The sequence below is a fragment of the Ptychodera flava genome, chromosome 12 (assembly GCF_041260155.1).
Source record: "Ptychodera flava strain L36383 chromosome 12, AS_Pfla_20210202, whole genome shotgun sequence".
Taxonomy (NCBI): domain Eukaryota; kingdom Metazoa; phylum Hemichordata; class Enteropneusta; family Ptychoderidae; genus Ptychodera; species Ptychodera flava.
Window position 1 is genome coordinate 9,129,440 of NC_091939.1, and position 12,715 is coordinate 9,142,154.

Genomic DNA, 12,715 nt, shown 5'->3' on the forward strand with positions numbered 1-12,715 from the left:
GATTAATTTAACTGTGTTGAGTTCTAAAACTTTCATATGGTAAGCAGTCATAAAACAAGCAGAAACAGTAATTTTCCGAGCATATTATACAACATTTCTAACAAAAGAATTTATGGGCAGAAAAGCTTAGTGGCCTCGAAAAGCTTCAAAACACTGTATGTTTTCCATGGCAAACTTCAAAAACATACGCGCATGGGGTGCAAAACAGAAATTTAATTTCGTGCGCCTCAGTTAAGACCAAACGCGAAGTACACGTTTTCATTCCTACCATACAAAATTTCAAATGACATTTTCGATGTTTGATATAGAATAATTACGACCATTTTCCAAGCCAGTGTTGGATTATACTACAGACAAGTTGAAAATCACTCTCATGAACTTTTATTTGATTGGCCTCACTAGGAAAGCCCTTGCAATTGAGCAAAATATGACGGCAACCAGTATAACATGAATGCTTATCACTCTAATGATGGTGAAAATTGTTGACAGCTTTGAAAATTACACTTACTGATCCACTTTTATGCAATCCGTGAAATCATAGTTACACCTGCATTTTAGGTTTTCACAAATGCAATAAATCACCAGATTTTCTTCGAGATAAACTAAATTTGATCCAAATATTGCAGAAATGCCAGTTTTATATTAAGTTTTGGTGCTTCCTGAATTGATGAGTGGGTGTTTATGTAATTTGCATCAACAAGGCGAAATTACAAGATTACATTACCTAATGATATAGAGAGTATGGTATATTGTTCATCAAGATACATTACACATGTTACTGCAGTAAAGCACCAAAAATTAACATTCCCCGTATTTTCTTTTCCAACAAAGCTAATTTACTATAACGGGCATTGTTACAGTTGACATCTGAATTTTAGTCGCGACCTGACTTCAATTTTTGATACGAATGATACTTGCACACAAGTAGCTTTTCTATGGGTATCATGATGTCATTCGGAGAGGAGTTCAACAGACTGCTGCAGTTAATACACAGAACACAATAAGAATGGCCAAACATTAGAGATAGTGATAGAGCTTTAATTATCATATTTAAAACCTTATATTGATCTACTTCTACTTATTTGAGTTATTTAATTTATTCACACACACCCTTATGAGCATGCGCAGCGCGACGACCACTGAACTTTAACATAAGTTTCACATTTTAAAAAAAGTTTCACATCAGTTTGTCCGATTTTCTAAACAGCGCCCCCTCGCGCTGTCATACATGGAATTGAATGTGAGAGATTGAATATGCAAATCACTAGCTACCTGTATTACAAACCTTCAGATCGCTGTGAACCCTCTCGAAATGACTGCCATCCCTCAAAAACAATTTAGACATTCTGCTTGAGAGACTTGTTGATGCTACAGCTGTATCAATATGGATGCCCTTATTTCCAGATTTGTCAAATTCCGGCGGTTTCGAGACGAAGAAGGCAGTGATTACGAACACTTGGGTGGAGAGGACCAAATCGAAATATCGAAGGGCGCTGATGCCAATGGAGGCGGCCCAGATAGCGACGAACTTCGGAAGAGGGCTATAGAGTCTCTCGACGAAGGTAGGTCTCACCACAGGTTATCGTAACGTTGCTTGGATAGTCGTTCGAGGCGGGCGGCCGCAGGTCGCCGTTTACTTGCTTTTTTCCAAGTATAACGGCGACCTACGGCCGCCCGCCTCGAACGACTATCCAAGCAACGTTACGATAACCTGTGGGTCTCACCGCCGTCTGCTTGTGTGATTCAGGAATTTTGCCGGCTTGTCTACAATCACGCGAGAGGATGACGCCAGAACATTAGGATGTTATGTGGTGTCATAGTTGCTTTTAATCGACAAATCACAGTCCCTCCACCGATAGTACAGAGGAGCTGTTGACAAAATAAACTTATTGTCAAATCGCGGTTTTCGTTTTTTTCAGAAGGCGCCGTGAATATTCATGACAGACTCGTTTGGCAGAGGTTTGTTGTGATGTAGCACGCAGGCTTTACTACCCCTACTATAGTATTAACTTTATACCAACAACATTGAAAAGTTTATGTTGACGTACCATCACGTCGAATGAGAGTAGACCACTTTTCTTGTAAGGCTGCGTTCACAAAAAACGGTGGGGGGGGGGGGGACTGGAGGAATTCAGGGGGGTTTCGAAAATTTTGGGGTAGTAGAAGGGGGGACTTGAAAATTTTTTGTGGGGGACTTGAATTTTGAGTCTTTAGATTTTACATTTCCAATTCCAAGTTTTTTGTAGGTAATTCAATGAAAATGAATACCAATTTTATGTCATCAAAATGTTGTAATGTTAGTAATAATTTAACAAAATCTAGAACCATTTTGTCACATTTCATGACTTTTATCTCGAAAAAATCTAAAAGTGTGATTTGTCGTAAAAATCAAACTTGAGCCTCGTAACAGGGCAGAAGCTGCAACTGTTAATGATTTCTGCAATATTTCTATGCAATATAACAACTACAGTTTCTTGCTATCTCCCTACAGCATGCTCAAACACACAATATTTAGTTTGTCGACAAAGCCTGTGTATATAAATATAAATATGTATTTGGTGATAATTTAATTGGAGTCCAGACTGACAGTCAGTTGTCAGTGATACAAATGCATGGTACACATACATAGGCTGTGATAGCAAGCTGAATACTGGACAATTCAACATGCTATTGGGAGTACAACAAGAACGCATTTGTAAAAGTGAACAAAAATATTGCCAAAATTATCAAAGTTAATACAGCTACTGCCTACGGGTAGTGTCACTATCAGATACTACTACTGCAGTGTCAGTGTCACTGCATACCTGAACAGTGATAGAGACAGCTCTGACTCTGATGTACATGGTAGTTGAAGAAGAGTTTTGGTCAAATGACACTCATGACAGTGAAACTCACTTGTACACAAGATCAAGCCAGAGAGCAACACATGGAAGAAAACATAGAAATATTTGAATTCTGGCATATGAGAATAATCAAATATTAAAGAAAAAAGATGGGGTCACCATGCTTGATTTTCTAAATTTTCACACTCTTATTATAAAATGATACAGAAGTAAAACTTTGAATAGTAAAGACTAAAAGAAAAAATATGTGACCAAATGGAATTATTTATTTTTTAACCAAATTTGCAATTATCACACCCAAAATTTCAGAGATTAAAACATTTATTTGATGGAATATTTTAACCTTCCGGTATTGTCAATTTTGAGTATCATCTAATCCATATAGGCCTAGGTCTTGTAGTTTTGAAACAATTTTTTGGTAGGTCACTGTGAAATACGGCAATTAGCCAGAATTCTCAATTTTCCTACTGGAGCAATTGACCTGGCCAGAGTTGGATTAACTCAAGTTGGCTTTTACTAGACCAATAAATCTAAAAAAAAATTCACTGATGCATTTAAAGAACTTGCCTTGGGAATATGACTATACAAAGTGCTAATACAGGTAGTGTTTAACACCTGTGAGCAGAACGGCACTATACATGTTTATTTTTTCTGCGCTCACATCCTTTACAAATATGCGGGCCTGTGATAGTGGGGGGGGGGACTTGAAAAATTTTGACCATATAGAGGGGGGGGGGCATTTGAAAATTTTTTAGGGTACTTAGGGGGGGGGGATCTGAAAAAAAATAAGATTTCAATCGAGATTCCTCCAAACCACCCCCCCCTAATCGTTAGTTGTGAACACAACCTAATGAGTTGTTAAATTGAATTTAAAGACACAGTGTGTCACACAGTGATCGGAAATATTTCTTTTTGAAATCATAGACTCTGCATGATCAAGATACTAACTGAACAAAGTGTAAAGGCTGCATATTAATATTGATGAATGCTTTATCTAATCCTGATAAGTACAAAACAACATAAAGTAAAGCTTATCGTTCAGAGTATTGACATTTATTTTATGTGTAACATCAAATATGTAGATCAAGATGTTGACCGCCTATAAAAATGGCAGTTCATACAATTACTATGTCGCAGATTGAGATACAGTAGTATATTGAAACATCTGTGCATCCTCCTCGAACTCTGTTACAATAGAAATAAATTTGCACTAGTGAGTTAACTGCATGTCACACATTTATAAACTCTATGTTCCTGATATTCACACATAATATGTATCTACCGGTACAGTATGTCAGTATGTATGCATGTGTGCATCTATATGCTATGTATTGTATGTTGTCTGAATGTACTGTATGTGTATGTGTGCACATCCAATACTATTTGAGAAATTGTCCTGTACATTCTGCACATACCAGCACATATTTTTTCATGTGCTGATATAAATATGTCATGCAAAGTTGAAACGATCAGTATGCATATCACATACGCACTGACAGACATCAAATATAGTTTGTAAAATAATTCTCAGATTTTTATATTATTTTAATTATCTAATGTTGCAAAAGTCCAGTTTTTTTTCTAGAAAATCAAATTTTTGTCTTCCACCAAATCACTCTGGGCTTCGCTAACGCGTGTTCACTTTTCACAAGATCAGTGTGACATGACCGATTTTTTAAACACTATGTTTGTTAGCCATAAATTTTGAAGTGATAATATTGAACAGTGCTCACAGAAATTTGAGTAGGAGATTGCGTCAGCTTGACGTAGCTGCCTTAGCTTTCACTGTCAGCTGAATATATTCATTGAACTCTAAATATCAAGGATGGTGTCAGTGAGTATTTAAAATACCTTGACATTATTTTCATATTTTAATCAGCAATGCTCAGTTACCATGAAAATGTGATACATTGACAGCATGTTGATGCTGCACCAAATTTTTAACCCTTTGAGTGCCATAATTTTTCCCACCAAAATTTTACTGCAACTTTTTACAATTTTTTGTCAATTTTCCTGTAATTTTTTGGGTAATTTTGAACAAAATGGATATCATATTTCATTGGCTGCAGTTTTTTATCAAAATTTTGGCAAAAATCCGAAAAAAATTGACTGGGGTATATTTTGTAAAGGTGACAAAAATTGACTTTGGCGCTCAAAAGGTTACGTGTACAGTTTGATACAATGTCATGTAGATACACTGTTGTTTTAGTTTTAAGTCACATAGCAGTGATGTTTAAGTTTTTTCAGTTCACACTACAAGCCAGAAACACGACTGACACCACTTGAATCATGTTTTTCAAAATAGGACTGATTCCAAATGACATCAGAATTACATCATTGATGTGCAAAAATAATATTTTCCGAGAATTTTGGAAATTTCAGTGACATTGATAGGGAATTTGGTGCTTTGTGACCACATGATGTTCTGATTGAACCTGTATTAAAAAAGCAGATTTCAAGGTATTTTAATTTAAGCTCTAGAATTTTTGTCAAACATTTTCTCTTTACAAATGATTTATCCAATAGGTCTTGATTTTGATTTCAGAATTTTTAGAATAACATTATTAAATGCCCAAATGCCCAAACGATGATGAAAATTGGATATGTAAATATATAGGCCCAATGTTGTAATTTTTTGTCAAAACATATTTTCCAGAACTGCTGTTGTTATATCTTTTAAAGGTATTGATACGTTCTTAAAGATGATTTAATTTTGATTTGTTAAAATTATTGCAACATTTGCATATGTTAATTTTTAGGCCAAATTTTCTCTTTTTTGTGTGTCAGATCATCATGTTGTTCTTAAAAATACCAGTCTAACAGCTTTCAAATTTAGTTTACAGATTCCTAGGCCTGACTGTTCTCTTTTTTGTGCAAATGGTGATGTACAACACTGTCTTATCTTTAGTAAAAAAAACACTACACGATACGGTACCTATTTCAGTTATTTCCATATTTAATTTTACGTGCCTTGGACTGATTAAAATTCCGGAAAAATCTTGTTGATGACATTGTGTTCTTTCATCATCACAGCCATATAAACACAGGGCTGTGAAAATTTATTTGATTTTTATTGTACCAGCTCTGACATGAAATTGTTCGCCATAATCCACATAAATTTACGAAACATGTATACATGTACATTACTACAAGCATCGTTATCACTGAACATGTCATTGCCTGTTGTAATTAAAAGATTACTGACATTTAAGACACTGTTTAGATTATTTTAATACAGTGAAATATCTTCATAAGATAAATCATAGAATGAATTATGAATAGCTATCAAATTAAAAACATGACTAGTTGAAATGAGTGTCCGTATGTTACCTGTTAGGGCATTTTTCAGTGAGCTGTCATTCTTTTTAGAGCTGAGGTCACTGTATCTGATTCACTGCATTGTGATATTGGAGCTATTCTTTTTAGGGATGATCAATTTTTCATGTCACTGAAAATTGAATGTAACGTATGTATTAAAGGTTATATTTGCCATGCCAAAAGCCAAACTTATAGCTACAAATCAGAGGTAAAATTTGAATATGAAATGCAAGGGAAAAAAACAACGAGGTGACTTGTTGAAGGAGGGTCACAAAGGACATAGCCGGAAGGCATGTTGTGATTGGGAACTCGTGACTTTCATGTGTAAACATGTTTTTTTGTGTGAAGAGATTTTATCAATGGGAAAGTGGTGAATGGTTTGGTAAATGTTTTTTAAGTGCTGTGGTTAGAGTCTGTACATGCAGAGTTCTAAATTTATGGCAGGGATTGTTGTGATGAGTTTAGTTACAGGAAAATACCGGGTATTATGTTTCATCTGTGATAGGTACTGTAAGTCTCATCTGTGTGTGTGTATGTGTATGTATAGATTACAAAGGTATATATGTGTATGTATAGATTACAAAGGTATATATGTGTATGTATAGATTACAAAGGTATATATGTGTATGTATAGATTACAAAGGTATATATGTGTATGTATAGATTACAAAGGTATATATGTGTATGTATAGATTACAAAGGTATATATGTGTATGTATAGATTACAAAGGTATATATGTGTATGTATAGATTACAAAGGCATCAGTGTGGTACTGTACAGGTATTTTAGGGGACAGTGTTTGATTTTTGGTTAGTAAGGTTTGATCAGAAATTGTGCCAGGGGGTTGTCTTGGCATGCTTGATATACCAACAAGTCAAGGTTGGGAACAGTAAAATTATTTACAGGATTCAACATAACCGTTCATTGATATAGCCTGGCCTTGGTAAAAGCACTGACTGATTTACTAGTAATGATAAAAAAAGTCATGAAGCACATGAAATGTAAAGGAGGTATATACTGTAGTTTTGTAGCTGAATATACAATGTACTAATACAAGTAATGAACAACATACCTTTTTACCACTATGCATTAAGGTAGTATGCACCTTGAAATTGAAAATCTTAAACTTTTGCTCAATTTTACATAAAGAAAAATTAAAGCATTCCTTTCAAAATAAGAGTAAAAAATAAAACATGGAAATAAAATTAAAATCAGTGGTCACCTTGCAAAATTTTGTACATGAGAAACAAATTACCCAATATCTATCAACTCATTCAAAATGGCCGCCATCTCTGTGTTAACTCTATTTGAGAAAATACAATTTTTGATTTTCACAAAACTAAATTGTTGAAGCGTTATTTACTTCATCAGCTTTAAACCAAGTTCCCACAAGTGGTAGATCAAACAAATATTGTAAAAGTTTGAGAATTCAAATATATTTCCCCAATGGGAATTCTACCTTTGTTGCGATAATTCTGATGTACCGAAGACCATTAGATTTATTGTATACAGTAATTCTAGATTCCATACCAACAAGGATTCCACTCCTGCTCAAATAACAATGTAACTTTATAAAGCAAGTGCTCAAACAAGCTCTGTGTCTGTTTGTATTATTTTGAAACTGAACGTTGTAAACTTTGCTCATTCTATGTTAAAAGTAACTTTCAACCATTTTTTTGTGAGTAAGAGTAAAATTCAGGAGCCACCGTGGAAAGTTTACTCTACAGGTTTTAAAACGAGTTCACATAAGCAGCAGACCAACAAAGTATTGTACAAAGTTGAGCGTCCACAAAAAACGTCCATTTTGCATAATTATTTACCTTAAGGTAGTATGGTATGTGCCTTGAAAGTAAAAAAGACTTAAACTTTTGCTGAAACTTTCCTCAAGGAATATTTCAACCATTCTCTTTCAAAATCAATGATAAAAATTGGGGGTGACTCTGCAAATTTTTGTACTAGAGAAACAAATTACACAAGATTTACCAATATTTGAAATTCAAAATGGCTGCCAACCCTGTGTTTACTCATGGAGAAAAAGATAATTTTTTACTTTCAATAAACAACATGTTGAAAAGTTTTCTTACACCAAGAGCTTTAAAATGAACCCCCACAAGTGGTAGATCAGAAAATAATTGTAAATGGTTTGAGAATCCGAATATCTGTCCCCGAGGTGCATTCTACCTTAATATATGTGTCAGGCTTCACTTATTTTAACCTAAAATTTACAATTATTATTTGGAATCAATTATACAAGTCAACTTAGATGGCTTAGTATGCTTAAAAATATATTTCAAAGAGAGGACAGTAGATATGTAAGCTATGTGAATTATGGGCCAGTCAAAATAATTAAACAATCTGATAATATAATTGGTGTAAATTTAATAGATTATACCTCTGACATGCAAGAAAAAAGGGCAAACACACATTCATGCTAGCTGCAAGATTGGAAAACGGAGATATTATTTCTGTCATCTACTAGAAAAATATGCACTTTTGAATTGTTGTTTATGACAGAAAAATCTATCCCTAAGTGAAAAACCTTGACCTTGAAAACCAGTCATGTACATTTGCTTTCAGTAACCATGTGACGTCACTTAAATGGTCATGCCATTACCTGTACTGGAACTTTTGATATGTCTCGTTAATTCTGAGATTTTGCACAAAATGAAACTGATATTATTGAAATACCAGTCTACTTTTAATGAGCACCTTCAGACATTACATGTACATCATTTATGTCATCAACCCTATGTGTGCCAAAGTCAATTTTTGTCACCTATATAAAATGTAACCCCAACAATTTTTTTAGAGTTTTCCAAAATTTTGATCAAAAACTGTAGCCAATGAAAAGTGATGTCCATTTGGTCAAAAATTGTGCAAAAAATTACAAAAAAATTCATAAAGATTGGTCAACTTTTGCACTAAAGTTTTGTTGGGAAAATTTACAGCACTGACAGGGTTGATGTGTATCACTGTTTTTTTTTCCAACAGATAGTTTCACCGTGGAAGATGCTGTTGAAGCCATTGGATTTGGAAAATTTCAAATCAAATTGTCAATCCTTGCAGGATTGTGCTGGGTAAGATCACCGCTTCCACATATTTCTGAACATCACATCTTCCAACCGCATTGTTGTATTCTTCCATATCCTGCCTTGGTAGAATACCATCAATAAAAGTCTCAAACAAGTAATTTGCCACCCTCTATTTTGCCTTGCCATGACTGTACACACTCAAGAAGTGTTTCATCAGAAATTTCTTGAGAAAACATTTCCCATTAGTTGCCAGCAAATTTCATATTCAGTTTTTGTATGTTCGTCTAAATCACACATCAGTTTTACATGGGCAGGTTATCAACTATTTTCACCACACTGTCCCTGTGAAGATCAATTTCATCCTTTTTTGATCCATGAGCATTTATCCTTGGATTAGGTCCCTATAACCCACATCAGCTGTTTTGCCAGTATAAAAATATCAATTTACTGAAGTAGTCATTTTAGAGTTCCAGACAGGACTAGTGTCAAGATAGATTCAATGTTCCTTCAATATAAGATGATCAAATGCTCTGATTTTCACCCAGTTCTCTCAGAAAACAGAAATATTTTATTTTTAGTTTTTGCATATACCATCAGTATGTTCTATTTTCAAACTCAAGCAAGGCTAATAGCCATCTATTATAATTGCAAAATGTGACTCCACTGAATAGGGAACGATTGGAATTTCATATTTCAATTAAAAAAAAAATCTACTTGGCAGTTTTGTGGGCTGATAGAATTATGAAATCACTCGGCCAGAAGAGAAATGGCTTCTGACCTGTTGTGTAGCTCATCTGAATATGTTCAGCTGATGTCTTTTGAATGTTTAGACACATGCCAACATTTTTATCTGCTATTTATGTATGAAATATAATTTATCATGCAATGGTATACCATGCACACGTGTTACTTCAACTACATTAATATTCATGTTGTGAAATTTTAATGTATATTTCAGTTTTCAACTTCAGATATTGGGTGTAACATGTTGCTATCATAATCAAATCTACATCAATATTTTAGTCACTATTTTTTATTGGCTTACAGTGACATTTTAATACTGTAACAATGCTTGCAGTTCATCTGACCTCCAAAGCAACAGCCTGTATCAAATAATGTCATTGAATGATGCATAAAAATGATGTCACATATAATTATGCTACAGTAGTACAATTAAAATTTGTAATGCTAATCTGACGTTAAGAAGTCTATTTTAAAACTTTCCAAATCCACATAAAACAGCCACCAGTGAAGTTTCAAAGTGACACAGCAATTTATGAAAGAAATAAAACCTGAAGTGAAAAGAAACTTTTAATAACAATTTATTAATCTATTCGTTGTTTGTGCATTTGTTTGTGTTTCATTGCTGACAATTCTCTACAACATTTCATCATACAATTTCACATCAATGACCCACATCACCTATGGGTAATACTCCACACAGTTTTCTTGTCAGAGCCGTTACAGTGTCAGGGAATCTCACCATTTATGGTATGACAACAATTCAATCAAATTACACCAAGGTTGCTATTATCATAGAAATTTATTGATTGAACACTGCTTTTGTAGGTGTCTTGTACAGAACCATGAGGATTCCACAATAAAATGTCAGTGCATATCTGATTGTTCATTCAATTGCAAAGTGTGATATCCTTTGTGTAGACCGCAGGTACTGCCACAGCTGTTGCTGTGTTTAGCCCGTTGCATTCTGGGATGGCTGGCATATGGGGTTCTGGTTTTTTTCCAGCATATCTTGTTATTTTAGCCAGCATTATGCATAACAAGTGGAGCTATATCTGGAATGATTTATCAGCTATGACACAGAACGACATCTTCCAAAAAAGGCTGAATTGACAATGATGGTTTCAGTGTCAACATAAATGCTTTTCAACCTGTTGTGCGCATGAAAATTGCTAATTGTCTTTTTTAGGTGGATACTTTATTAACATATTCCTTCCATAATTCAATTAATTCAAATCATTGATTTAATGACAAAATTTATCTGTTTTGAAGAGTAATCCCAGGAATATTTCATTGAGATTTCAGTATTGCCAGAAATTACCCTGGACAAAATACACCTGTAGACATATTCTAAGTAAGAAACCATTTATGTGTGTGAAATGTTGTGATACAAAACTAATTTGTTGCAAAACAAATTTTTAGCTAGGAATTCAGTAATTTTTATGCAGCGTCACAGAGATTTTTTAAAAGCACCATCATTGAAAATACTGCTACCTGTACATGTACATATGAAAATTTTAAGCCGCATTGATGCATTTTAGAGTCTTTTACATTCCTATATGCCAAAACCGGATAAAAGCATTATGGCATGAGAGTATGAGTATGGTTGCCCATGAACAAGAGGCAGGCACCATATCATGGTATAGGCAACACAAAAAAGAGACTTCTCTCATGAAACTGCCGTGATAAAAAAGATACAGAGAAATGCATCAGTTACGTCTGTCAGACCTTCTCTGTTAAAGGGACAGTAGCTGTAATAGTGATGATTTTTGCACTATTTTTGTTTTTTTAATTTTTTTTTAGCATTTTCTTTTTCTACTCCCCAAAGCATGTTGAGCAACATCGTTGAGCTTGCAAACTTACCCTGTACATGTGTACACTACACTGATATTGTTGACAAGTGAATTCTGGTCTGTATTAGAATTCAAATGTAAATAATAAACTGTTCATTTTCCATGTGTTGACACTGTGTTCACAAGCTAAATAGAGGGAACTTCAATACCCTTGTGAGAGTAAAGCAAGAAACTGTATTTGACGTTAAAAACAGAAATTGTGATAAAATGATCAAAAGTTACAGCTGCGATCCCTTATACATGACGTAACCATAGAGTATACGGTAGATGTAGATGCTTATCCTCTCCTGAGTGTCTCATTCTAACATATTCTATGAATGGTGTTTTTATCTTTCCTCATTATTCAGATGGCTGATGCCATGGAAATGATGATACTGAGTATCTTGTCTCCGGAGCTCCACTGTCAGTGGAAGCTACACACATGGCAGGAGGCCCTGATCACCACCGTGGTTTTTATCGGAATGTTCTTGAGTTCCACCATGTGGGGAACCATATGCGACAAGTATGGACGCAGATTGGTATGTACATGTATTTCATTCTTTAAAAGGGGGGTCTCAGAATTGAAACTGGTAAACACAAAGTCTGGCTATAATGCTCTCTTTATAATAAAAGGCAAATAATCTGAATTGCCATAGCAATAGCTTCTACCCTGATGGCTTTAATCCTCTCAACCCTAGTTCCCTGTGTACAGGTCCAACTTTACCATAGAAAACAATGGATTTGGGACAAACCATGGTGGTGAAAGGGTTAAAGGGCCAGTAGCTGTAACTTTTGATGATTTTTTAACTATATATGTTTTTAAGGCCAACTACTCTTTCTTGTTCTCCTCTCCAAAGCATGTTGAAATCCATGTTTTGCTGCTCCTGTTGTTTTCACTGAGCCCCTGTTTTAAAAGAGTTGCAACAAATAAATAAATAAATAAATAAA

General features: G+C 34.5%; 1 protein-coding gene across 1 annotated transcript in view; it reads left to right on the forward strand.

Annotated features, from left to right (window-relative positions):
* LOC139144909 (synaptic vesicle 2-related protein-like) overlaps positions 1-12,715 on the forward strand; it is a 62,263-nt gene that overhangs the window by 6,657 nt on the left and 42,891 nt on the right. The window contains exons 3-5 of the mRNA XM_070715735.1: positions 1,405-1,562; positions 9,154-9,239; positions 12,136-12,306. Of these exons, the coding sequence (XP_070571836.1) occupies positions 1,405-1,562; positions 9,154-9,239; positions 12,136-12,306 (415 nt within the window). The remainder of the gene's footprint in view (positions 1-1,404; positions 1,563-9,153; positions 9,240-12,135; positions 12,307-12,715) is intronic.